At 49.8% G+C, this 27,564-nt stretch overlaps 1 protein-coding gene, 1 long non-coding RNA gene and 1 pseudogene across 7 annotated transcripts; 2 read left to right on the top strand and 1 right to left on the bottom strand.

Moving 5' to 3' along the window:
* Nucleotides 1–200: 200 nt before the first annotated feature.
* LOC309624845 lies at nucleotides 201–7,446 on the bottom strand. The gene is made up of 3 exons (XR_014242143.1): nucleotides 7,371–7,446; nucleotides 2,247–2,642; nucleotides 201–2,140 (listed from the first exon to the last, which is right to left on the bottom strand). It is a non-coding gene; the product is annotated as an uncharacterized lncRNA (long non-coding RNA).
* PIF1 (PIF1 5'-to-3' DNA helicase) lies at nucleotides 2,029–11,738 on the top strand. Of its 5 annotated transcripts, XM_082383312.1 has the most exons (12): nucleotides 2,642–3,414; nucleotides 4,277–4,409; nucleotides 4,491–4,616; nucleotides 4,735–4,888; nucleotides 4,980–5,094; nucleotides 5,169–5,275; nucleotides 6,494–6,633; nucleotides 7,000–7,106; nucleotides 7,808–7,895; nucleotides 8,053–8,198; nucleotides 8,820–9,011; nucleotides 9,222–11,738. In XM_082383312.1, exons 1-12 carry the CDS (start codon nucleotides 2,857–2,859, stop codon nucleotides 9,279–9,281), a joined length of 1,926 nt encoding a protein of 641 aa, XP_082239438.1. In that variant the 5' UTR covers nucleotides 2,642–2,856; the 3' UTR covers nucleotides 9,282–11,738. The 5 variants fall into 5 exon arrangements, with proteins under 5 accessions (XP_082239436.1, XP_082239438.1, XP_082239435.1 ...); XM_082383310.1 differs by adding an exon at nucleotides 2,029–2,081 and having other exon boundaries at nucleotides 2,838–3,414; nucleotides 4,277–4,616; nucleotides 8,820–11,738; XM_082383309.1 differs by having other exon boundaries at nucleotides 8,820–11,738.
* Nucleotides 11,739–20,224: 8,486 nt separating this feature from the next.
* LOC309624841 (glyceraldehyde-3-phosphate dehydrogenase-like) lies at nucleotides 20,225–24,360 on the top strand (annotated as a pseudogene). Its single transcript has 2 exons — nucleotides 20,225–20,284; nucleotides 20,565–24,360. The product of its transcript is annotated as a glyceraldehyde-3-phosphate dehydrogenase-like (transcript).
* The last annotated feature ends 3,204 nt before the right edge of the window (nucleotides 24,361–27,564 follow it).

Genomic DNA, 27,564 nt, shown 5'->3' with positions numbered 1-27,564 from the left:
TGGGGATTAGGATGCAGACATCTTTGCGGTTTGCGGTGGGTGGGGGCGGGGGGGGGGTCATTATTCTGCCTACCACAGTGACATTAAAAATTTTCCTGTGCCACTAGTACTCATATGTCAAGACAACACTTAAGAGGAAAAATATTTCTCATGATTTTTTCCTAACAGTTTTATTGAGATATAATTCACATACCATACAATTTAAAGCAAATAATTTAATGCTTTTTAGTATAGTCACAGAGTTGTGCAATCATCACATCTTCATCTTTCTCCATTTTTAAATATGAGGAAACAAAGGCTTGAGACATTAAGGAAACTTGCTTAGAGTAACATCTGACTGGCAGGCCTGGGGCAATGCAGTGGCTGTCAGGAACTGAGATTCCAGTCCAGGGCTGGACTCCCTTCACCGAGTTAGACCAGTCACCTGGGAGCAGTGTGGTGTAGCAGTTAAACTAGCAGGCTTAGACTTGGGTTCAAGGCTTTGTTTTGCTATCTACAAGCTATGCGACATCTGGTAAAACTTCTTGGAGCCTTGGTTTCCTCATTTGAAAAATGGGGGCGGGCTTCCCTGGTGGCGCAGTGGTTGAGAATCTGCCTACCAATACAGGGGACACGGGTTCGAGCCCTGGTCTGGGAAGATCCCACATGCCACGGAGCAACTAGGCCCGTGTGCCACAACTACTGAGCCTGCGCGTCTGGAGCCTGTGCTCCGCAACAAGAGAGGCCGTGATAGTGAGAGGCCCGCGCACCGCGATGAAGAGCGGCCCCCACTTGCCGCAACTAGATAAAGCCCTCGCACAGAAACGAAGACCCAACACAGCCAAAAATTAATTAATTAATTATTTAAAAAAAGAACCTAAAAACCATTAAAAAAAAAAAGGGGGGGCTTCCCTGGTGGCGCAGTGGTTGAGAGTCTGCCCGCTAATGCGGGGGACGCAGGTTCGAGCCCTGGTCTGGGAGGATCCCACATGCCGCGGAGCAACTGGGCCCGTGGGCCACAGCTGCTGAGCCTGCGCGTCTGGAGCCTGTTCCCCGCAACGGGAGGGGTCGCGGTGGTGGGGGGCCCGTGCACCGCGATGAGGAGTGGTTCCCGCTTACTGCGGCTGGAGAGAGCCCTCGCGCAGAAGCGAAGACCCAACACAGCCAAAAATAAATAAATAAATAAATAAATAAAAACTCTATTAAAAAAAAAAAAAGAACCATTAAAATTCCTTATTAAAAAAAAAAAAGAAAAATGGGGCAATTCAATAAATGACCAGGCTGACTCACGTGTAAGATGCCTTCTAGCTATGTCATTCCAAGATTTAATGAGGGAGGAAAAAGATAATTAAAAATGAATTCCCTAAGCATTCAGTTCAATGAGAGGGATGCGAATTCCCTTAAGACAGAGGCCCACACACTTCCCTTGCACTCTGAACACCTGGCCACAGGTCTCAAGAGTTCCTCACTCATGGGTCTCAGACGCATGGGAAAGACAAATGCGTAAAATGATGGTTACAGAGATAGATAAGTGTGGAAAGAGCTGGTGGGGGGCGGGGTGGGCAGCGAGAGCAGTAGGCCGTGGGGTGTGTGTGTGTGTGTGTGTGTGCGCGAGGGTTGGGGGGTCTGCCCAGAAATGGGCAAAGGTCCTGTGAGTGTAAACAGAGAGGGATCAGAGGCAGCTCTTCCGCAAGGCCAAGTTCAGCCTTAGTGCGAGGGCTAGAGAGGAGGGAGTGTGTGTTGGAGGCAAGGTTCTGAAAATAAACCTTCAGAGACGCGATTGGTGACACAACACCACGCGCGGCCCAGTTGCAGTCCCCGCCCCCTCCCACCACACCCACTAGTCCGCGACTTGGTATGCTCCGCCACCACAATAAGCCTCCTTCCTCCGGGGTGCTATTGGTACAGCCCAAGCCCCGAGAGTTGAAACCCAAAGAAAGACACTCCCGTTGGCACGCCCGCTGTCTCTGATTGGCTGGAAAATTTAAAGATCCGGCCGGTGATAGGGTGATTCTCTACACCCAGTATTTGAAAGTTTCTAGTGTCCTACTTTTGACTGCATGCCGACTTTGCTCAGCTTGGTCGTCCGAGTGCTGGCGCAAGTGAGTGTTCACCCGATCCTAAAGGTGGGAGGCAGAGCGCCTGCTTCTTCAAGGGGTCCCTACTGGGAGGGTGCGTACAAGTGGGTCAGACGGAGGGTGAACGGAAACCCGGACGCCAGGGTCCTCCGCGATTTCCCTAGCCAAATATTTTCTACCCCATCCCACCTTGGAGATGGGAAGCGCCGGGGCTTCAGAATCACACAAGCCCTGACTCCTACTAGCCGTTGTGGCCTCTCTCAGCCTGTTTTCCACTTCTGTACACGGGGAATAGTGAGACCTGCTTGGCTGCGTATAAGCCAGTGAACGTACCTGGAAGACAGAAGGCGCTGATTACCTGCTGAGTGCCCTGAGTACGGAGCTCAGTACCCTGCTTACCTCCACACGTGAGAGTCCCCTGCTTCCTGGGGAGAAGACTCAGGATTCTCGTGCCCGCCCTGCGTCTCTTGGAAGCAGGCTTCTTTTCTGCTCAGGGGATCCCTTCTTCTGTGGCCCTTGTCGGACAGCCGAGGTTCCCCAACCCTGGGTGCACTTGACGCTGCCCATCCGCCGCTCTGGAAATTACTGTGTAGGAGAGTAATTTCTAAGAGAATTTCCGGTTCGCCCCAGGACCCTTTTACCTTCTCCGTGAACTCTTTGTGTTACCAGTGACAGCCCCGGGACCCTTTGTGGCTATGACCCGGCTCCCCGTCCTGACCTCTATACCACCTATTATGTCCCCTGAGTCCCCGTGACCCCTGCGCTCCGGTCTTTTTGCAGACCTGCAGGGTTGGTGGCGATGCTGTCGGGCACCGAGGCAGCGGCAGCGGAATGCGCGGACGCGGAGCTGCGGTGCCGTGTTGCTGTGGAGGAGTTGAGCCCGGGCGGGCAGCCGCGAAGGCGCCAGGCCCTACGCACCGCGGAGCTGAGACTGGGTCGTAACGAGCGCCGCGAGTTGATGCTGAGGCTGCAGGCGCCCGGGCCCGCGGGGCGGCCGCGGTGCTTTCCCCTGCGCGCCGCGCGCCTCTTCACGCGCTTCGCCGCGTCCGGGCGCAGCACTCTTCGGCTTCCAGCCGACGGCGCTCTCCGGACCGGCGCCGTGCAGCTGCTGCTCTCCGACTGCCCCCCTGACCGCCTGCGCCGCTTCCTGCGCACTCTGCGCCTCAAGCTGGCCGCGGCCCCGGGTCCCGGGCCGGCCTCCGCCCGCACGCAGCTGCTTGGCCCGCGGCCCCGCGACTTCGTCACCATCAGCCCGGTGCAGCCCGAGGAGCTGCGGCGCGCGGCGGCCACTTGTGTCACGGACTCCACGCCGGTGAAGCAGCCCACGGAGCCCCGGTCGGGGGCCAAGCCCAGCACCGTGAGGACAGGAAAGGGGGGACGCCTTGGGGAGTGGGTGTGCCACGGAGACGGAAGAGACCGAGAAAGCCCAAGTTTGGGGGGAAGATGGTGGCGGTGTTCGAGATGGCTACTGGTTATCCCAGACGAGATGCTCATCAGACTTCTGAGAATGACAGGAATATGGGAATTGTGCATGTGTTTCTCATGGTGCAATCCCTGAGACTGAGTAACGAGACTAGGAAAAGGGGGCCAAGGTCACATTAAAAGAGAAAGCAGAGAAGGTGCTTCAGAAGAAGAGTGGGAACTTGGTCGCCCTGGAGGAGGAGAGGAGGTTTTGGAGAGAACGAAGCGGTCAGCTGTGTAGGGGCAGAGCCAACGGGTCCAATCAGATAGGGGGACAAAGCCTGGTGGGTCTGACAGTGTTCGGGAACTGGAACAGATGGATCACAGACCACAGAGGTTTGAGACAAGCTGGTGAGAAGACGGAGATGCGGCAAGAAGGGGCCCTGGCTAGGCAGGGTTTTGCTTGGGCGTTTTGAGGCAAGAGAGACACATCTGTGACAGGAAGGGTAGTGAGAAGGAAGGATGGGTAAGAGAACCAGGAGAGTTAGGGAACCCAGGGGAGAAAGCTGAAGGAGAATCTGGACCTGCACACTGGGGTCTTCAGGGCACCAGGAGTCAGTGGAGATCCAGCCTCGGTCCCTTCCTCAAGGAGAGACCTGGACCCCTGTGGTTACTAGCAAGATCTCCAAGTGAACCAAGGCTGCCCAAGGGCTCCAAGGAGAGAAGCCAGCAGAGACACAAAGGGCTACCAGGCCAAGAAGGGAGGGGGCAATGTCTAGGGAATGTGGGGAGGCCCTGAGACAGCCCTATCCCCCCAGGAAGTCCGAAGGTGGCCCCTGCCTGTGAAGAAGCTGAGCTTGCCCCCCACCAAACCACAGCTTTCCAGGGAACAGGCTGCTGTGCTGAGGGTTGTCCTGAAAGGCCAGAGCATTTTCTTCACTGGGAGTGCAGGTAGTGGGGGGCAGAGTGGGTGTGGGGAGAACAGTGGTGTGCTAGGATGGAGAAGTGGCCCTGACTTTGCCCTCTGCCCAGGGACGGGGAAATCTTATCTGCTGAAGCGTATCCTGGGCTCACTGCCTCCCACAGGCACTGTGGCCACTGCCAGCACTGGGGTGGCAGCCTGCCACATCGGGGGTACTACCCTCCATGCCTTTGCAGGTAAGTGAGAGCCTCTGGGGCTTAAGCTGGGAGCAAGCCAGGCAGGTGGGAAGAGAGGGGAGGTCAGGGTTGAGACAGGGCTGGGATCTCAGCCCAGGCTGAATAGTGTCACTCACAGGCATTGGCTCGGGCCACGCTCCCCTGGCCCAGTGTGTGGCCCTGGCCCAGCGGCCAGGTGTGCGGCAGGGCTGGCTGAACTGCCAGCGGCTAGTCATTGATGAGATCTCCATGGTGGAAGCGGACCTATTTGACAAGCTGGAGGCCGTGGCCAGGTCAGTATAGGCAGTGAGGACTGGGTTCTGGTGGTCTTCCATGTGGAACTCGCTCACCCCAGCGCCTAAAGCACCCCATGCTCCTCTCCAGAGCTGTCCGGCAGCAGAACAAGCCATTCGGAGGGATCCAGCTTATCATCTGTGGGGACTTCCTGCAGCTGCCGCCTGTAACCAAGGGATCCCAGCCCCCGCAGTTCTGCTTCCAGGTAGCACTCACCCTCTGGCCCTAACCCCCATGGAGGTCTGCTCTGCTCGCTGACGCCCCACTTGCCCCCACCAGGCCAAGAGCTGGAGGAGATGTGTCCCAGTGACCCTGGAGCTGACAGAGGTGTGGAGGCAGACGGACGAGACCTTCATCTCTCTGCTGCAAGCTGTGCGGCTGGGCAGGTGGGCCCTGGGGAATAGAGAAGGGGCCATGGGATGCGGATCCAAGCGTGGGTCAGAGAGGAGCACAGGAACCCAGAGAAGGAGGAGAAATACTTCATGGCCCCATTGGGGATGGTCACTCTGTGAGCACTGGGGCCCAGCCTCCCCCAGGGCTGGGTCCCTAACATCCAGCACAGGGCCTGGCACAGAGTACATCTCAGGGAATTATGGGCAGATGGAGACACAAGAGTTATTCAGAGTTGTTAACACTCCCATTTTACAGATGCAGAAACTGGGGTTCAAAGAGGTGAAGTGACTTGCTCAAAGTCATGGCTAGTAAGTGGCTGAGCTGGGATTTGAACTCAGGTCTGACTCTAAAACCCAAGTTCCTTGTACTCTTAGAGCCTGTGCAGCCACTTGGTGGGGGAGAGGAGGTTGCAGACGTGATCCCATCCCAGCTAGGACAAAAGGTTGAAATGCTACAGGTACTCTAACTTGGGAGTGGAAAGGAGGCCAGGAGGGCAGAAAATATGGACCGCAGCTGGGTCTTGAGACCCAGGTCAGATTGGGATGGGATGAAGGAAGCAGGTGGTGGTGGTGAGGGGCTTTCTATGCCTGGGGACAGGAGGCAGGTAGGAAGGTGCACAGCATACACCAGCAAGTGTGGGGGACCAGAGAAAGGCTGAGTGGCAGAGCAGTGAGAGGTGTTCCCAAGTTCTTCCTCCTCCTCTCACTTGAGTTGCTGCAGCACCCAGGCTTCCCCTGGAGGAAAGCTTGAAGTGGGGAAAATAGAAACACAGGCTAGATTTTTTTTTCCCCCTAAGGCAGGAGGCAAGGGGCTAGAAAATTGTAGCTTGGAGGCCAACCTGATTATAGGGTACCAGTATTACAGGGTATCAACAGCAGAGCCTCACCTCGGTCTCTAAATCTCTGGCCTATGCTCACTCATCATATCTAACTTCCTCAGGAGAGCGGCTAGCTCCAACCTGGGGACAGACACAGGGAAGGGCGCCTGCCCATGATCACAGCCAAGCACCACCCCCGTGCTCATTCTCCATGTCTGGGGTCCAAGTGAGGAAGGAACAAGTTGGCCAGCTTGGGGAACCAGCAAATCTTGCCCTGGTGCCCCATCCAGTCCCCAAGCCTGGTCCATGACCTGCTGCATGGGCCATGTCACCCACGTGCCCCGCCTTCCCTGGTGTTCAGGTAGGCTCTACCCTGATAGCCTGGCCTCCGCAGGTGCTCAGATGAGGTCACCCGCCAGCTCCGGGCTACGGCTGCCCACAGGGTGGGGCGAGATGGGATTGTGGCCACGAGGCTCTGCACCCACCAGGATGATGTGGCCCTTACCAACGAGAGGCAGCTGCAGAAACTACCAGGTGAGCAGGGAGCTGGGGCTGGGCCAGACCAGCTGGGAGAGGCCATCAGGCAGGCATGGCCCCCCAGGCAGCCTGGGCCCTTGGTGTCATTTAGATATCTCGGTCCCAGCCTCTGTGACCATAAAGTCCCTTACATTTGCAGGTGTAATTGTGACTTTGAGAGATGTGACCTTTCCTGGGTCAAAGTCATTCAGCCAGTAAACACTAAAAATGAGACTTGAACCCAGGCCTCTGATTTCAAAGCCCCAGCTAGGTTTGAGCTGTGCTCACTACCTCTCCCCATGCCCTAGTCTAATATGTGTTTTTTTGGAAATTGAGCCATGAGTCAGTGACTTGTAATCTGTTTGCCCAACTCTCTTTTCCCAGGTGAGGTACATAGCTTTGAGGCCATGGACAGTGACCCTGAGCAAGCCCGGACCCTGGATGCCCAGTGTCCCGTCAGCCAGCTCCTTCAGCTAAAGCTGGGGGCTCAGGTGAGTGGGAAGCAGGGCCCAGACCCTGGGAGCATCGGCCTCCCTGGTCCTTGCCCCTCTGCACAGGCTGCTCCACAGCCAGAGGGCCCAGCTGTGACCATAGCAAACTTCTTCCCTCCTGTTCCCAGCCACCTTCCTGTCTTCCGTTTTCCACTGCCCTCTTCTTCCTCCACCTGAAGCTCCAAGCAGTGTTGCTTTAGACAAATCCCTTTCCTTTGCTGAAGCTGGGTTTCTCCATCTCTAAATTCAGAGTAAAACACCTACCGCACTCAGTTGTCTTCTGTAGTGTACCCTCCACTGTGAGCCTCCTCCTTCCTTCCTCAATGGCGAGGGTGGGATCCTTTTCTCAGGTTCCAAAGGGCACCTAGGGGGAAATGCAGGCACAGTGGTTGGAAGAGGGCTATCCCTCAGGATTGAGGTCCATACGCATTCCCTGTAATAGACATGGTCATTGTGCCCTGTCACCTTATTGTTCTTTACCCCCTCCTTCTGAGGCAAACTGAGCAAATGTCATTGCCCTTTGACACAAGGGGAAACTGAGACCTAAGGAAATAAAGCAGTTTGTCGCAGGGGCCCCAGCAGACTCAGTGCCCCTCCGTGACAGACCCCAGCCTCAGAGATCCGCCGAAGCGACCCCTGGAGCTGAGGCCAGGCGTAAGGATGCCCTGCTGTCCATGCCTCCGGTTTTCCTTCTCTCGCAGGTGATGCTGGTGAAGAACTTGGCAGTGTCTCGGGGCCTGGTAAATGGTGCCCGAGGGGTGGTAGTTGGGTTCGAAGCCGAGGGGAGAGGTAAGTGATAGGGGAGCAGTCCTACTGCTCGGGTTTGCAGCAAGGTCCTGGGGGTTAGTGTGCAGAGGAAAAGGCTAGCATGGAAAGGTGAGGCCTGTCCTCACCTCGGAGCCCTGAAGCGGGACTGAAAGGTGGGACTTCTCCACGTCTCCCTCAGGGCTGCCCCAGGTGCGGTTCCTGTGTGGAGTCACCGAGGTCATCCGTGCTGACCGCTGGATGGTGCAGGCCACTGGGGGCCGGCTTCTCAGCCGGCAGCAGCTGCCCCTCCAGCTGGCCTGGGCCATATCCATCCACAAGAGCCAGGTGAGTGTGGGGATGGGGGCAGGATAGGCCTGGGGCATGTTGAAGGGTGGGGGGTCTTAGAGGCTTTGTGAGGGTTGAACTTGCCCTGGATGGAAAGTTCCAGACCAGCTGTAGAATAAACCTTTCTTTAGTGCATTTCCCATCCCACTTCCTCTCTCTTTCCTGGACACATACACTTCCCCTCTGTCATCTCGGGCCCTGCCATTTTCTGAGCCACCATTGGATATGTTAATTTTAACATATTACGACAACTGTAGGAGGTATAGTTGTAATAATCATTCCTGCTTTACAGAAGAGGAAAAGAAGGCTCAGAGAGGTTAAGTAACTTGTCCAAGGTCACACAGCTAGTGCCCTGCGGAGCCAAGATTCATTTCCATGACTGTCTGACCCAGACCTGAGCTCTTTCCTTTCACCCTTATCCCTCTACTCTTATCTTGGATCTGTATTTCCTGGACACCTCCCTACTCAGACACCCATCATCCTGTCTCTCTCTGACTCAGAATCTCTGGACTGGGCAAGGAGATCAGGGGCAATAGCTGGGCTGGTGGAGGTGGGGTCATGTTCTTGGGCACAGGTGAATTCAGGCTGAGCTGGCTCCAGCCCTGTCCCTCTATCCCCCAGGGCATGTCCCTGGATTGCGTGGAGATCTCTCTGGGCCGTGTGTTTGCCAGCGGCCAGGCCTATGTGGCCCTTTCCCGGGCCCGCAGCCTGCAGGGCCTGTGTGTGTTGGACTTTGACCCCATGGTGGTTCGCTGTGACCCCCGTGTGCTGAGCTTCTATGCTACCCTGCGGCAGGACAGGGGCCTCAGCCTGGTAAGAGGGAGTCACCCAATGGTGGGCCATGTGGCCATGGGCAGCCTGGGAGCTAGGACAGAGGGAAGGCCAAAGGACCATGGGGAGGGGGTGGCAGAGCCTCCTCTGGCTCCGTTGGCAGCAGGGGCAAGAGGAAGGAGATGCTGGCCCCCAGGCTATGACTCGGGGGTGGCACAAGCCTGTGACTGGGTTTCTCTGGCTCTGATATAGGAGTCCCCAGATGACGATGAGGCAGCCTCAGACCAGGAGAACGTGGACCCGAACCTTTGATCTGCAAAGAGAAGACAAAGGGTGGTCTCCCCCTCTTCCTGCTCCCTGGTGGGCCAGGCCCCAGGGGATACCTGGGGAAGGGTAGTGAATGTCCCTTTCTCCCTTCATCAGGGGCTCTCAGCCTCCTGGCAGGGCTCAGGAGAGAGTGCTTCCCATCCATTTGCCAGCTGTTCCTCAGTTTTTCCCCTTGCCCTGGATGAGCTGCTTCCAGGGTCAGGAGTTGGCAATGGGCCTGCAGTGGTAGCTGGTGTTATAGGACAGAGCTCTCTGCGAGGGGCTGGCCACAGGGCCACACGGTTGTGAATGCCGCTCCCTTTAGGCTGCAGAGAGGAGAGGTGGCAGGTCCTCCAGGAGCAGGAACAGGCTGTAGGGGTCCTGGCAGGGGACTCAGGTCCCAAGCAGAGAAGGGAACCTGGGGGGGATCTTCACAGCTAGACCCAGCCCAGCACAAGCCAGGACAAACACCCTCCTGAGCCTAACCTGAGAACATGCACTGCAAACTGTGTGTCTATATCTTATGCTGCTCTTTCGGTGAAGAAATCGTGTGTAGGAGTATTGAAATGGATGTTCTCAGACTGTATTTATTTTGGACAAATAAACCTGTAAACCGTGTGAGGACTGTGAGTTGAGTCTTATGCTCCCTTTAAGAACCCCTACCTGGGGCACTGGCTGACCCTTTCCAGGGTGCTACCCCTACCCCACCCCGCATACCTGGTCACGTAGAGGTGTCTGTTAACGCCTTGATGGCTGAGCTCAGAGCACCCTTATATGAGGTTTTGTTAGTATCACTGGCTATTTGGCAAAGCTGAGTTACCTGAGGTTGGTGACTCATAGCGAATCACCGTCACCCAACAGTCTGACAAGGACACACTAGAGAATTCACACGGTGGGAAATGGGCCTGTCACAATGTCCAAATGCTGGGGGCCTCGGTTGAAACTTTCTCACTTTGTGCCTTGCTGGGGCTCCAGCTTGGATGTTCTGATCATCATAGCTTCAGTTGATCAAAAAGCCTGTTGGAAATTGCTCAGGGGCCCTCATAGGCTGGCAAAGACTATTAAGGTTCACTGCTATGAGTGAAAAGGTATCAGTTCTGGCTGATAAATACAGGTTATAGTGGAAGCGTGCATTGACAGCTCTAGAGAGCAATGGTTACTTAAATGTAAAATTGCCAATGGTGGGAGACCTCAAGAAGGTGGAAACCATGCTGGTTGCTAGGGGACATGAAATCTCGGGTGCTTGAAGGTGTTTATCCTTGTCTCCCAAAAGCCAGCAGAGGCTCCAGCACACAAAGATTGGGTGCTCAGGGAGTGTCTGCTTAAATGGGGGCTCAGTGCCATGGTGTTTCAGAGGGGCTACAGGGCCTCAGACCTTCACGGTGGGCTTCGTGGAGGAGGCACAGCCTGTGGAGAATTTGACTGATGGTTATAGATCGGGGAGAGACCTGGCTTTCCATCCTGATTTTACCACTCACCAGCTGTGCAACTTTAGGCATGTTACACAACCTCTCTGAGAGGGTTTCCTTACCTATATAGTGCAGGTGGTAACTGACATCCACATAGGTTTGTTGGGAGAAAGGCCAGCCACATGGCAGGAGGTCAATCAGTAGCTGTTATTAACATTTATGGGACTTCCCTGGTGGCGCAGTGGTTTAGAATCCGCCTGCCAATGCAGGGGACACGGGTTCGAGCCCTGGTCCAGGAAGATCCCACATGCCGCGGAGCAACTAAGCCCGTGCGCCACAACTACTGAGCCCGCATGCTGCAACTACTGAAGCCCATGCGCCTAGAGCCCGTGCTCCACAAGAGAAGCCACCGCAATGAGAAGCCCACGCACTGCAACAAAGAGTAGCCCCTGCTTGCCACAACTAGAGAAAGCCCACATGCAGCAACGGAGACCCAATGCAGCCAAAATAAATGAAATTTATGATGACTAATGGTTATCATCACCGTGGTGTCCGTAGAGCACAGTCCTGCCTGTTCCTACACTGGCTCCTTTGGCAAACAAGATGTGGGGTCTTAGAGGGGTGCCAGCTGGGCCCCCTGGATGACCCCTGCCTGTCTTGCACTTGCCACCACCCTTCCTGACCCTGAGGAGTCAGTTATTTTTCTGTGGCATGAACCCTTTCCTCTGCCCCAAATACAAGACAGTCTTGGGCTTCCCTGGTGGCGCAGTGGTTGAGAATCTGCCTGCCAATGCAGGGGACACGGGTTCGAGCCCTGGTCTGGGAAGATCCCACATGCCGCGGAGCAACTAGGCTCGTGAGCCACAATTACTGAGCCTGCGCGTCTGGAGCCTGCACTCCGCAACAAGGCCGCGATAATGAGAGGCCTGCGCACCGCGATGAAGAATGGCCCCCACTTGCCACAACTAGAGAAAGCCCTCGCACAGAAACGAAGACCCAACACAGCCATAAATAAATAAATAAACCCAAAAGTTTAAAAAAAAAAAAAAAAAAAGACAGTCTTAGGAGAAGCCAAGCCCATCAGGGTGACCCCACAAACACAAGTGGGCAACCATGGGGGCTTTTAAATGTGATAAGGACAGACAGAACCAAGAAAACATCCTCAGTAATATCCTGTCACACTGGGATAAAGGAGACTTCCTGCCCGTCTTGTGTGTTCATTTATTCATTCATTCATTCCACAAATATTTATCCAGGTGCTGGCTAGACACTGGAGACCCCACAGTAGCAAGAGACCTGGCTTAGATGTCTTCGTGCACCAAAGCACTGAGCACAATTACTTTAGAAAGGAGACACTTCATAAAATGTTTGATATTTAAAGAATTCAGGGACAGTGCCATCCCCTGAGAGGTGGGGATTTTTACTCCCATTTTGCAGAGGAGGTAGCTGAGGCCTGGGGAGCTAGGCAGTGGCAGAGCTGGAACTGGAACCCTGTGCCCTCCACTTGGTGTTCACCGAGCTGTCCAAAGGGAGTGAGAGGTGGGGTTGAGACAGAGGGACTGGTGGAGGGCCCACCTTCACCCTACCCTCAGTCGGAGGCCACGGGAGGGTTTAGCGAGGCATGACATGCTCCTTTCTGAGATCCTGGCACAGTTTTCTCACCCCTACAGGGCCAATGCTGGTGCTCAGACCCCTGCATCCCAGAGCAGTGGGCCTCCTGCTCCTCAAGCACCACACACCAGGCACCACTAGGTGGCGCCAAGTGGTCATTTGGTCTCTGCCCAGAGACCTGTCGGGTCCTTTGTCTTCCAGTCTCTGTGCCTGGGTGGGCCACCTCAGGACCTGGGGCGGCCAGTAGGCATAGGGAAGCTTCTTTGTTGAGAAGCTAGTACCAGGTATCTGTTGAGTGTCTCATGGTCTGAGTTCATTAGCCCCCTTGTTTTTCCACAATAACCCCAAGAGGAGAGTGGGACATTATCCCCACCTTATGGGGAAAGGAAACTAATCCCTTGTAAGGTTAGGTGACTTGGCCAAGGTCACACTGCAAGCTGGGTCTGGAACCCAAGTCCCAGGGTCCTGGGATTTTTGCAAGGTCAGCAGAGGGCACTGAAGCCAGATACTGGCTCCACCACTTGCTGTGTCACCTTGGACATGCTGCCTAAAACCTCAACCCAAATTTCATCGTTAGCCATGGACTTAGGAAAGGTAAAGAGCTGGGGTGGGGACAGGCATGTGGTAAACCCTCATGGTTAGCTCCTATTGGCCTTTATTGCACTTACCTGAAGAGGCCACCCTGCAACCCTCCTCATCTCTCCCTCCCCCTGTCCCCCAGCCTCTAGGGTGGCCAGAGAATAACAAAGAGAATTAGCAGGAGCCCAGAGTAAAGACTCTCTTTCAGTCTTCCCTCCTGGAGGACCCAGGCTGTGCCCAGCCTCTAAAGGGAAGGGGAGAATGAGGTCTTGTCTCCTCTCCTTCCCAAAACAAACTTGAGTCCCAGCCCTGATGGGTGACTGTGTGTATCATAACTGCCCCTCTTCTCGCCTCTGTCCACCTTCTTATCTGAGTGTCTTTGATGACTCTACGAGGGGGATCTTTAGACCTAGTTTACAGAGGAGGCTCACAGAAGGTGGGCAGCTCAAGGTCACAGGGCTGTAAATGGCAGAGCCAGGATGGCACCCAGGTGTCTGAAGCCTCACCTTGGTGTTCAGGACCTTCGCAAAAAGGAGGAAGCAGGCGCTGCTTCCTTTCCCCTAGCTTTGTCCCTGAAACCCCACACTCAAGACTCCATTTCTTTAGGATTCCAAGAGCATCGCCTGCTGAGACATAAATAGCTGGGAGGGGATGAGATGGAAGGGGAGGGGCTTGGTAGGAGACCCTGAAAGGGGCAGCGAACCCCGGGTGCCAGACTAGCCCTGCGGGGAGGAGGCTGACAGTCAGCCCGCCTTCCACTCCTTGGACTCCCACCACCTCCAGCTCCCTCCTTCAGCCTCGCAGCCTCCCGGCAGATGCCCGCCCCAGGGGTGCCCCCTCACTACCCTCCCCCAGCTGGTGTTGGGTTCAGTAAGCAGAGCCCCAGCTCACCTGGGAAGGTGTCGAGTGAGGAGGGCGTCCAGTTACAAGCTGGGGCTGGGAGGGCAAGCAGGGGCAACCCAGGGGCAGGAGCCAAAGGCCTGGAACCTGGTGGTGGGGGTAGGTGTGTGGGGGGGCCTCAAGGCCTACCCCCCAACCCTGCAGGAGCCCCATCCGTGCTGCAGGAGGCCCCAGCTCCTGGGGGCTGAAGCAGAAAGACCATGGCATCCTCCTCAGATGCCACTTGGCAGCTAGCACACCCGTCAGTTCCCTAAGCTAGGCCTCAGTTTCCCCATCCTCAGAATGGGGGTAGGGTGGGAATAAGCCCTGTGTAACCGATCCACCACAGCCCAGGACTAATCTGGGTAAACTGTGAAGGGCTGTGCACACCCTTAGGGAGGGTGTTCTCCTCTCTGTTCAGCTCCAGTCCTTTCTCTCCAACACCCAGGGTGGCCTCCTCCCCCGCCCTGCACCCTGGGCCCTGGCACAGCACTCCATGCCTATTTAAGGCAAATCTCCTGATCTCCTTTTAAATAACATTCACTCCTTGTTGTGGAACAGACAAGCAGGGCCTGAGCTTAGAAAAAGGGGAGGGAGTTGCAAATATCCCATCAGAGAGTGGGGGGAACGGGAGACACGGTGGTGAAGCAGGTATGGGAGGGTCCTTGCACTCCCCACCCCAGCCTCCCATTTGGTCCCCTCACTGCACAGGCCCTGGATTGGCTCCAACCCCTTTAGAGGGACTGGGGCACTCCCAGAAGGCTTCCTGTAGCCCCAGGGACTGTGGTGGTGTGGGAGACTGAGGAATAATGCCACTCCCAAGGCCTGGGGGGTGGCGTGCTTGGGTGAAGAAGTGGCATTTGACCAGCAAGGGGAGTGGGAGGGTCTGGGGTAAGACTGACATCTGATCTCACAGCCTGCCCATTAAGGATGAAACAACTGCTATTTGCTTCTAGAATCAGAGGCTCAGAGAGGACTAGAGACCAGCCCAGGGCCACAAAACTAGTGAGTGGAAAGGTCTGAAATCTAGGCCTGGCCCTGCTCCAAATTTATGCTTTCTGCCCCTCCATGCCAGGTCTCCTTGTGTCTGGGGCTGTATGTGACACCAGACAGTGACTCATCAGGGACCAGGCATCATTCAAAGTCCCCCACATGGGACTTCCCTGGCGGCACAGTGGTTGGGAATCCACCTGCCAATGCAGGGGACACGGGTTCGAGCCCTGGTCTGGGAAGATCCCACATGCCGCGGAGCAACTAAGCCCGTGCGCCACAACTACTGAGTCTGCGCTCTAGAGCCCACATGCCACAACTACTGAAGCCCAGGTGCCTAGAGCCCGTGCTCCCAACAAGAGAAGCCACTGCAATGAGAAGCCTGTGCACCGCAACCAAGAGTAGCCCCCGCTCGCCGCAACTAGAGGAAGCCCGCGCGCAGCAACGAAGACCCAACGCAGCCAAAAATAAATACATAAAAAATAAAATTAAAAAAACAAAAACAAAAACCAAGTGCCCCCCCACACACTCTTCCTGCCTGCATAGCTCCCAGGCAGGGACCCTGACTCCGCTTCTGCCTCCCTCTCCTTTTCTCCAGGCCAACCACACCTCTCCTTCCCCTCCTCCCGGGTTCCTGGCCCAGGCATCCCCCTGCTTCTGGCCCGGCCCCCAGATTAGCTCACCTTAACTTGGTCACGTACTCAGAAACTTACAGCCAGAAAGTGGCATGTCCCACACTCCTCTGAAGGAGTGAAGCAGCGAGGCTGGGCTCCTTCCCACTGCAGGACCCCTGCAGGGCCCTTCCCAGCCACTCTGTTCTTCCCACCACGTGAGGCCTGGAGGCCCTCCCTCTCCTGCTTCCTTCTCTCCCTCTTTCCCCCAGGTGTCCTGGCCGCCTCCCCAGCCTCCCATCTCAGAGTGGCTAATCCCCCTGTGGTCCTCACATGACGGAGACGCCCTCTCTGGGGTTCAAAAGGAGAGGGTCAGGGATCCTTTACAGATCACGTTGCCTCCTCAGGCATGTGAGCCCCAAGAGGCCAGCCCCACCCGCATGTCGGTGTCATGCTGGACTAGGGGGTGGAGGACCAGAGTGAGGAAGAAGCCCTAGCCTTGTCTTCCTCTGGGCACATAGAGCAGATAGGGGCCAAAGCGGTCAGCTGGTCCAATGGCCTCATTTCACAGATGAGCAACTGTGGCCCAGGGAAGAGGAGGAGAGGCCCCGGGGGCTCACAGTGAGACAGAAGCTGATCTGGGTCTTACTGGGACCCCTGGTACGCTCAGGTGGGGCTTGATCCCAGGGGAAGGAGGGTCAATTATAGGAGGAAACTCGGCTCAGTGTTTAGTTGGGGTGGGATGTCCTTGAACTTTTCAGGGTCTTTCTAGCTTGGCTCTACCTTTTACCTCTTGTTTGCCCTTGGACAATCCACTTTCCCTCTTTGGGCCTCAGTTTTCTTGTGTAAAACAAGTGGGTTGGGTAGATGGTCTTTAAGATCCCTTACTGTTTACATCTTCTGCACCTCCCATCAGCCCAGTCCCATCCCCCAGGCCTTTCCAGCTCTCGCCCAGGCCCAGGTCTGCCTCATAGCCCCTCAAGAGTGCTCCAACAGGGAATTCCCTGGTGGTCCAGTGGTTGGGACTTGGCACTTCCACGGCAGGGGGTGCGGGTTCCATCCCTGGTCGGGGAACTAAGATCCCGCACGCTATGCGGCATGGCCAAAAAAAAAAAAAGATTGCTCCAACAGCCTCTACACTGTCTCTGGCCTCCACTCTCGTCCCCTGCAATAAGCTGCCCCAGACATTGCCCAGGTGACCTACTGATGCTTAGGAATCTCCCATGGCCCTCCATGGCCTCCCTAAGAATAATCCAACTCATCACCTGGCATTCAGCACATCCCACCCGCAGTCTTGGACCCTGGGCTCAGTTTCTTCATCTACCAAGCACTAACGGCCCCTCACTTAGGGACTGTGGTGTGGACACATAGTGGGGTGCAGGCCAGGAGCCCAGGAAAGGCGGGATGGCCTGAGTGGCACTCAGGGCTTCTCTGTGCTGAAAAGGCTGCCCATGCCACCCCCACTCCTTCATCCAAATTGGTGAGGTGCTCCAAGGCTGGTTCAAGCTCCATCCCCTCCTAGGGAGGCCAGGCCCCCTGGGTGGCCCCATCGGAGTGACCTTGCCCATGTGGAGCTCCCACGGGGCCAGATTCACTCGCCTGCCTGTATCTGCAGCTCCCGCCATCCTGTGGGGAATGTACAACTGGCCGCTCCCGGAGAACCAGCTGGCAGACACTCGCTGAGCGAACCCTTGGGTCTGTGGGCTCCTGCCCACCCCCCTCTCCTTCCCCCAGGGCGGTGTTTTTAACATGGGATTTTCTTTGACTCTCAGAGACTTCCTCACTGCCAACTCCACAAGCTCATAGCTGGGCCTCGGGGCAGACTCTCAGCTGGAGGTTTTAGACCCTGTCTTGCCCTGATCCAGTGACTGGCCAAATGGACTCTCAGAAACCTTCCCCAAAGGCCCAGGAAGGAGTAGCTGGCAGGAAATACCACTTACTAGAAGAGAACGCTAAGGGAAGAGAAGCCAGGACCTAGAAGCTTGGAGACCTCCCACCCTGGGGTCTGAACACTGCTTCAGCCACTTACTAGTTTCAGGGTCTTGGGAAAATTACCTAATGTCTCTGAGCCTCAGTTTCCTCATTGGGAATAATAACTATTTCATCCTATGATGAGAGAATTAGATGATGCACGCAAAGTGCTGAGCTCATGGCCTGCCACTTCGTAAATGCTCACAAAATGGTAGCTATAATCCTTACTGAGGACAGATGGATCAAGGCCCCCAGCTGAGGGGGTGCAGGCTGTTGGTTGTTCAGCCAGAGGTAGGCAGCTGGTTAGTAGCTAGAATACAAACACAGAGTCCCAAGCCTGGTGCTAAGCAGTCTACATACATCCTCTCATTTAAACAGTCCCTTCCTCTGTCAAAAGTAGGGGTTTGGAACAGAAATTTCCTAAGGCTCAGCGAGTACTTGTAGAAAGTCTGCAGTTTACAAAGTACTATTTACTTTATAGAGCCAACCTCTAATCTTGTGAGCATTCTAATAGTTGTCAACGGTCACACAAATAGATCTGGAACTAGAACCAGGGGATGGCTCCATCTTTCCCCAGAGGCTGGTGGCAGACACTCTGAGGGGCTTGGTGAGGCCCGAAATCCCCACCAAGGGCCAGGGTGGGACAGGGGCTTTGAAGACAACAGTGTCACGGAAGCTTGGCTCTGGCTCCTGCCCAGCATCTGGTTCTGTGCTGGGCGGAGGCCTGGGTCTGCAACTCATCAGCCCCACCTGTCAGCCCTCCCAGGCAGGCACGTGGGGCCTTTGGTTATCACTAAGGAGAGCGCGGCTGAGGGGGGCCTCAGTTCAGGGGCCTGGTCTCCCTTCCTTGCTGGGCACCTTCAGGCAGGGAGCTCTGTTCCCATCGGCCGAGCACCTCCAAGTTGACTGCGCTCTGTTATATGACAGGCACCCTGAAATATGCAAAGACCGCACTCATTCAATAAATATTTATTGAACACTGACAGTGTGCCTGGCCCTGAGCTGGCTGTGGTGAATTGGACAAAAATTCCTGCCTACATTCTAGTAAAAGAAGCTGTAAAGGAAAGCATAAGTGTGATGGAAATAAAAGAGAGCAATTAGCTTTACACAGGTTAGTCTGAGAAGGCCGCTGAGGGAGGGAAGTACAGCTAGAAAGAGCATTCTGGACAGAGAAGAGGGCCCATGCAAAGGCCCTGAGATAGGTAAATTTGGAGTGTTTGGAGATCAGCAAGCCTGGTGTGAGGTGGGCACACAGCAAGCTTGCCCTCAATAAATGCCAGCTGAACAAATCAACCAATGATCGTAAGGATTTCTGCATCCAGCTGAGATGGAGTAACAGGGACTGGATTTACATCCTCACCTAAGACAACTAAAATACCCCGCAAAATATATGAAACGGTGGTTCTCAAGACATTGGATGCCAGACAGGGAAAAATAGTGACTTCTGGGAGTAAGGAAACAAATGAGGTGAGCCCTATAAATGCCCCACCTCACTGCCTGAAGAAAGTTTCCAGACCAGAGCGCAGCGAGAGGAAGGCAGGTGAAGTCTGGCAGCCTCCCCACACTGAGAGGACACTGAAAAGCTGGGAGTACCGAACACAAAGCAGAGAACCAAAAGGGCAAGAGCTGCACACAGAGAACTCTAGAGCTCTACACAGGGTACCTCTGCAGTAATTCTGCTCAATGCATGCATGTGAGGAAACCACCAGAAAGCATGGTAAGCACCACCCAAAAGGATGAGAGAGAATAATCCTTGGAGCTCACAGAGAGCTGCGAATAGTGTTGGTTCCCACAAACCAGAGTAGAAACCGCACAATTAATGGGACACTGAGTAGAGCCAGCGTCAGAAGAGTTTTTGGCTCAGAAGTGGGAAAAAACTAAACACTGCTCTGGCCCCCACTAACAAAAGTAAGATCTGAAAGGACCAAACTGTTTTCAAGTAACTTTTGCACCCCAGGACAAAGCTCAAGGACATTTATAAGAATACACACACACACACACACACACACACACAAATCCAGCAATTGATAAAATAAAATTCTTAATGCCTGGCAACCAATAAAAATTAGCAGGTAAAAAAGAAACAGGAAAATATGACCCATAATGAAAAGAAAAACCAATCAATTGAAACCTACCTAGAAATTACCCAGATGATAGAGTTATTACAGACTTTTTTTTTTTTTTGGCTGCACAGCATGCAGGATCTTAGTTCCCCAACCAGGGATCGAACCCATTCTCCCTACAGTGGAAGCACAGAGTCTTAACCACTGGATCGCCAGGGAAGTCCCTATCACAGACATTAAAACAGTTATTCTAACTATATTCCATATGTGCAAGAAGGTAAAGAAAAGACTGACCATGTTAAGTAGAGATATAGAAGGTATTTTTTAAAAGATCCAAGTTGAAATTATGAAAACTATAATGTCTGAGATAAAAATACACTAGATGGATTAATAGAACACTAGACATGGCAGAAGATTAGTGAATTTTAATACATAGTAATGGAAACTATCCAAAATAAAACACCTAGAGAAAAAAGGCTAAAAAATAATAATAATAATAACATGGCATCAGTGAGCTGTGAGATGACTTCAAGTGACCTAATATTTCTATACGTGTAACCTGAGGGAAGAAGACAGGAAAAAATATTTGAAGGAAAAAATTAACTGAAACATTTCTAAATTTGATAACGATAAATCCATAGATCTAAGATAATTAACCCCAAGCACTATAAACATAAAGAAACTATACCAAGCTCTCTGGTCTTCCCCATCCAACAGAAAGCACAAGAGAGACCAAGATTGAATCCGGGCCCTCGGCAGTGAAAGCACAGAGTCCTAACCACTGGACCACCAGGGAATTCCCAAGACAGCTGCATCTTCTTGTGCAGTGCCAGCTATGTCACTGAGACATGATGGTGAAGGCTGGAGTAAACGAATACGGCTGTATTGGGTGCCTGGTCACCAGGACTACTTTTTTTTCTTTTTTTAAAATTAATTAATTAATTCATTAATTTTTGGCTGCTTTGGGTCTTTGTTCCTGTGCGTGGGCTTTCTCTAGTTGTGGTGAGCGGGGCCTTCTCTTGTTGCAGAGCATGGGCTCCAGGCGCTCAGCCTTCAGTCGTTGTGGCGCACGGGCTTAGCTGTTCCTTGGCATGTGGGCTCTTCCCAGACCAGGGCTTGAACCTGTGTCCCCTGCATTGGCAGGCGGATTCCCAACCACTGAGCCACCAGGGAAGTCCCACCAGGACTACTTTTAACTCTGGCAAAGTAGATAATGTCTCCATCAATGACCCCTTCATTGACCTCAACTACATGGTCTACATGTTCCAGTATGATTCCACCCATGGCAAATTCAATGGCAGAAAGATGAGAATGGGAAGCTTGTCATCAATGGAAGGCCCATCTCCAACTTTCAGGACTGAGATCCCACCAACATCAAGTAGGATGATGCTGGTGCCAAATATGTTGTGGAGTCCACTGGTGTCTTCATTATCTTGGAGAAGGCTGGGGCTCATTTTACGGGTGGAGCCAAAAGGGTCATCATTTCTACTCCTTCTGCTGATGCCCCCATGTATGTCATGGGCATGAACCATGAGGAATATGACAACTCACTCAAGATTGTCAGCAATGCCTACTGCATCACCAATTGCTTGCCCCCGCTCCCCCCAGCCAACATCATCCATGACAACTTTGGCATCATGGAGGGACTCATACCCACAGTCTATGCCATCACTGCCCCCCAGAAGACAGTGGATAGCTCCTCTGGGAAGCTGTGGTGTGATGGTCATGGGGCTACCCAGCACATTATCCCAGCTTCTACTGGTGCTGCCAAGGCTGTAGGCAAGGTCATCCCTGAGCTGAATGGGAAGCTCACTGGCATGGCCTCTCATGTCCCCACCCACAATGTGTTGGTTCTGGATCTGACCTCCATTTGGAGAAATGTGCCAAATATGATGACATCAAGAAGGTGGTAAAACAGGTATCAAAGGGTCCGTTAAGGGCATCCTGCTACATTAAGGACCAGATTGTCTCCTGAGTCTTTAACAGTGACACCCACTCTTCCACCTTTGATGCTAGGGCTGGCACTGCTCTCAATGACCACTTTATCAAGCTCATTTTCTGGTATGACAATGAATCTGACTATAGCAACAGGGTGATGAACCTTATGGTCCACATGGCCTCCAAGGAGTAAGAGTCCCTGGACCATCAGCCCTACTAAGAACACAAGAGGAGGAGAGAGGTCCTCAGCTGCTGGGGAGTCCTTGCCTCAACTCAATCTCCCAAGACTCTGAGAATCTCTCGTTCTTGACATTTTCCAAGAACAAGAAACTGTGACCCCCATCACAGCTGGGGCTCTCCCAAGCCCTACTTTGGAGGACCCCTACTTTGTCATGTACCATCAATAAAGTACTCTCTACTCAGCCAAGAAAAAAAGAAAAAGAAAAAGGAAAAAAACCCCTATACCTAAGTATATCAAAATTGTTTTTAAAAAATGATAAAGAGAATTCTCAACCTTTCTGTGGTTTGGGGTTGCTGTCTGCCTCATAAAGCAAAGTAGAGGGTTTGTCTTCTGGGAAGACAAAAATCATCTTTTCCTCTGAAAAAGGCTCTTACATAGTTGGCTTTAGCATCTTCCAGGAATAGGAGGGCAGGGATTGAGGCCTCATGAGTCTGGGATTTCAGTTGGGATAGAGAGAGAAGACAGTGGTTATAACCAGAAAGTCAGAGTGGGGTGTCATTACCTCCAGAACTCATCACTATTAACTCAGCCTGGGCTTCATAAGTCATAGAAGTGGATTCCTTAATAAAATAATAGTTTCCAAAAAAAAAAAAAAAAAAAAGAGCGATAAAGAGAAAGACTTAAAAGCAGCCTGAGGAAAAAAAAGACACATTACATACAAACAAACAAAAATAAGGATAGCAGATTTTTTTTTTTGTCAGAAACAAGGCAAGTGAACTTGTTATACCTGGGTTAATACTTCTGGGCAAGTTGAAACTCAGTTACGTAATATTATTGAGCAAACTTGACTTAAGAAGATGACTCTTTCAATGGCGTCTTTCTTTGACTTATTTGATTCTGATTGGTTTGGGTCTTGGAGACCATGGCTCCAAAGTACACTCCAAACACTGGGAATTCTCCTGCTTATAGTTATCATAAAAATCCCCCTGGTGCGTTATAGTCTTTCAAAAGCTTTTAAGTACGTGTTCACAGCTGTTAAATGTCAAGCAAATGATCTCCCTAAGACTGGGGTGTCAGAAAAGGAATAAGGAGAAAGACCACTTTAAGGATCAGGAAACTGGAACCATGACCTGTGAATGTAACAGGGATTACACAAAACATTATGATCTGTGGATACCACACCAAGCCTCCATAGATACATAGCTCAGAGTGGCACTAATACCTTAAATTTTGATCACATCTCTCAGTTAGGGTGAGAGTTTGATCAAAAGGGGGGAATTGTTAAAAAGAAGTAACAAGCCCAAAATGGAGTTATTTGCCCCCAGGACAGCAAACCGAGACTTAATTGTACTTTCAACCTCTCCCAGGAACGTGGCTTTTAAATAAATATCTTAAATTTCCTAATTAGCACTAACCAGTGAGACAATTTGCATAATGAGACCCCCCCACCCTTCCCTTCCCTGCCAAAGAAGATGACCTGGCCTGAAACAATTCTTTCTTTCCTTTTGCTAGTAACCTCCTTGCCCCACCATCCTTCTGCCTCTAAAAGCCTTCCCCTCTGGGCCTCCTTCTAGTTCCTAGATGGAATGCTACCTGAGTCATGAATCACCTAATAAAGACAATTAGACCTTCAAAAAGATACATAGTGGCTGAATGGATAAAAAGCCAAGATCTGTTGTCTACCAGAAACTCACTTTAGATTCAAGGACACAAATAGGCTGAAAGTGAAGTGATGGAAAAAGATATTTCATGCAAATGTTAACCAAAACAAAGAAGTGGCTATATTTAAACCACACAAAGCTGACTTTTAGCCAGAAACTGTCACTAGAGACAAAGAAGATCATTACATAATGATAAAAGGGTCATTCAATAGGAAGATATAGCAATTGTAAATATATATGCACCCAGCATCAAATCACCTAAGTATGTAAATCAAATATTGGCAGATCTGAAAGGAGAAATTGAGAGAAACACAATAATAGTAGGAGACTTTAATACAGGACTTGCAATAATAGATAAGACATTGAGACAGAAATCAATTTTAAAAATCTGTGGATCTGAACAACATTACAAAAAATGGATCTAAAAGATATATACAAAACTTTTTGCCCAATAGCAGAACAATTTACATTTTTCTCAAGCAATCACAGAACTTTCTCCAGGATAGATGACATGTATGTCACAGTAGAGTCTTAATGAATTGAAGAATATGGAAATCACACCAAGAATCTTTTCTGAACAAAATGAAATGAAACTAGAAATCAACTGAATCACGAAAACAGGAGAATCCACAAATATGTGGAAACTAAGTAACACAATCTTAACCACTGAGTCAAAAAGGAAATCAAGAGATTTGGTGACTACAAAATTTGAATTTGAGAATATATATAACTAACCTCTTCTCTCCAAGATTTTCAAGTGAAACTAGGCTCATCACAAGGCAAGTAATACCCACGATTTATGACTTATTAAGTCATAATAAGAGTAACTTATTATTAACGGTGACTAAAGGCAAATTATACTCCTACATAAAACTTAAGTATTTCTCATGTGAAACATTTACTAACCTCTTAGGAGTATTGATTTATAAAATGAGAAGGAAAGAAAAAAGAAACAATGCAAGCAAGAAGACAGTGGAGCCAAGTCTTTAAAATACAGAAAGGAAAAATAAATATCAACCTAAAATGTTTTATCCAGGAAAAATAACTTTCAGAAATGAAAGCTAAACCACATGGGATAAAATTAGAAATCAATGACAAAAAGAAATTTAGAAAATTCACAGATATGTAGAAATTAAGCAACAACTCTGAAATCACAGCAGAAATCACACACACAAAAAAAGAAAACAAAACATACAAAACAAGAAAATAAAGAAGAAATCACAAGGGAAGTTAGAAAATAACTTGAAATAAATGAAAATGAATATACAACATACCAAAACTTATGGGATGCAGCTATACCAGTGCTTAGACGGACATTTATAGCTGTAAATACCTATATTATAAAACAAGAAAGATCACAGATCAATAACCTAACCTTCCACCTTAAGACACTGGAAAAGGAAGAGCAAACTAAGTCTAAAACAAGCAGTGGTAAGGAAATAATAAAAATTAGAGTGTAAATTAGTGAAATAGAAAAACAGAGAAAATCAATAAACCAAAAGCTGTTTCGTTTTTTTTTTAAAGATCAACAAAATTGACAAACCTTTAGTTAGAACTATCAAGAAAAAAAAAAAGGGACTTCCCGGGTGGCGCAGTGGTTAAGAATCCACCCGCCAGTGTGGGAGACATGGGTTCAAGCCCTGGTCTGGGAAGATCCTACATGCCGCGGAGCAACTGAGCCCGCAAGCCACAACTACTGAAGCCCACGCCTCTGGAGCCCATGTTCCGCAGCAAGGGAAGCCACCGCAATGAGAAGCCTGCACACCACAACGAAGAGTAGCTCCCACTCGCCACAGCTAGAGAAAGCCCTGTGCGCAGCGACGAAGACCCAATGACCCAATGCAGCCATAAATAAATAAATAGATAAATATAAAAAGACAAAAAAAGACTCAATTACTAGAATCAGAAATGAAAGAAAAAAAAAAAAAAAAAAAAAAAAAAAAGAAATGAAAGAGGTAACATTCCTACGGACATTACAGAAATAAAAAAGATTAAAAAGAAATACTATGAACATTATATACCAATAAATTAAGATACCAATAAATGGACAAATTCCTAGAAAGATACAAACCATTGAAACTGACTTAAGAAGAAACAGACAATCTGTAAAGACCTATAACAAGTAAAGACATCTAAATATTAACTTAAAAAATTACCCACAGCCTCAGATGTCTTCACTGATGAATTCTACCAAATATTTAAAAAAGAATTAATAGCAGTGTTTTCATAAACTCTTCCAGAAAGCAGAAAAGGACGGAACACTTCTTAACTCATTCTATCAGGCAGAATTACCCTGATACCAAAACCAAAGAAATCACAAGAAAACTACAGACCCATATCTCTTAGGAATATGGATGCAAAAATCCTTAACAAAATACTAGCAAACTGAATCCAGCAACATATAAAAAGAATTACACCATGACCATGACCAAGTGGGATTTATCCCAGGAACGTTGCAAGGTTGGTTAAATATCCAAATATCAATTAATGTAATATACTTTATCAATAGAATTTTTAAGAAGCACATGATTATCTCAAAAGACGCAGAACAAAACAAAAAAAGCATTTGACACAGTCTAAAACCCATTTATAATTTAAAAACAAACAAATTAGGAATAGAAGGGAATTTCCTCAACCTGATCAAGGACATCTACAAAAAACCCACAGCTCACATCCTTAATATGATGTTAGTACTTCATAGTTGGTGCTTTCTCCCTAAGATCAGGATGTCTGTTCTCACTATTTCTACTCAAAATTGTACTAGAAGTTCTAGTCAGGGCAATTAGAAACAGAAATAAAAGGCATCAAGATTAGAAAGGAAGAAATAAAAGTACCTGTATTTGCAGATGACATCATTTTGTATATAGAAAGTCCTAAGATATCCACACACACACACACACACACACACACACACAAATACTATCAGAACTAATAAGCAAGTTCAGGAAGGTTTCAGGGTAAAGGATCAATATGCAAAAATCAATTGTATTTCTATATACTAATCAACAATCTGAAAATAAAATTAAGAAAACAATTCCATTTACAATAGTATCAAAAAGAATAAAATACTTAAGAATAAATTTAACAGAAGAAATGAGAAACATTAGAAAACAGTGTTAAAAAAGAAAAAGAAAACAGTGTTGAAAGAAATTAAAGAAGGTCTAAATAAATGGAAAAACATCCCCATGTTCATGAATCAGGAGACTTAATATATATATTTTTTAAATATTTATTTATTTATTTGGCTAGGCCGGGTTTTAGTTGTGGCACATGGGATCTTCATTGTCAAGTGCGGAATCTTTGTTGCAGCATGTGGGATCTAGTTTCCTGACTAGGGAACGAACCTGGGCCCCCTGCATTGGGAGTATGGAGTCTTAACCACTGGACCACCAGGGAAGTTCCAGGAGACTTAATATTGTTAGGATAGCAATACTCCCCATTTGATCTACATATTCAACACGACCCATATCAGAATCCCAGCTAACACCTTTGTAGAAATCGACAAGCTGATCCTATAATTCATATGGAATTGCAAGGGACCCAGAATAGCCAAAACAATCTTGAAAAAGAAGAACAAAGTTGGGGGATCCATACTTCCTCACTTCAAAACTTACTACAAAGCAGCCAACAGTAATGAAGACAGTGTGGTGCCAGCATAAGGACAGACAAATAGATCAATGGAATAGAATTGAAAGTCCATAAATAAACCCTGTGTGTCTATGGTCAATTGACTTTCAACAAGGGTGCAAAGACCATTCCATTGTTAGAGAATAGTCTTTTCAACAAATTGTGCTGAGACAGTTGGAATATTCACATGCAAAAAAATAAAGTTGAAACTCTTAGCTCATATCATATACAGAAAGTAACTCAAAATAGATCAAATGCCTAAATGTAAGAGCTAAAATTATAAAACTCTTAGAAGAAAACACAGTAGTAAACCTTGAATTAGACAATGGATTCTTAGATATGACACCAAATGCATAAGCAGCAAAAGAACAATTAGATAAAATAGACTTTATCAAATTAAAAAATTTTGCGCTTCAAAGAACACTCTCAAGAAAGGGGAAAGATAACTCACAGAATGGGAGAAAATGTTTGCAAATCATAAATCTGTTAAGGGACTTGTATATAGAATACATAAAGAATTCTTACGATGCAAGTATTCAAATAAATAGACAATAAAAAGACAAATAAATAACTAAAAACTTGGGCCAAAGATCTGAATAGACATTACTCGAAATAAGGTATATAAAAGGCCAATAAGCACATGAAAAGATGCTTGATATCATTCATAAAAACTTTTTGCCAATAAATTTGACAACTTAGATGAAATGGACAAATTACGTAACAAAAGATACAAAGTGTGAAAGCTAACTCAGAAAGTAAGAAATAATTT

Source organism: Balaenoptera borealis, assembly GCF_965194805.1.
Source record: "Balaenoptera borealis genome assembly, chromosome: 3".
Taxonomy (NCBI): domain Eukaryota; kingdom Metazoa; phylum Chordata; class Mammalia; order Artiodactyla; family Balaenopteridae; genus Balaenoptera; species Balaenoptera borealis.
Note: the sequence above shows the minus strand (reverse complement) of the source record. Positions and strands in the feature narration are given on the sequence as shown.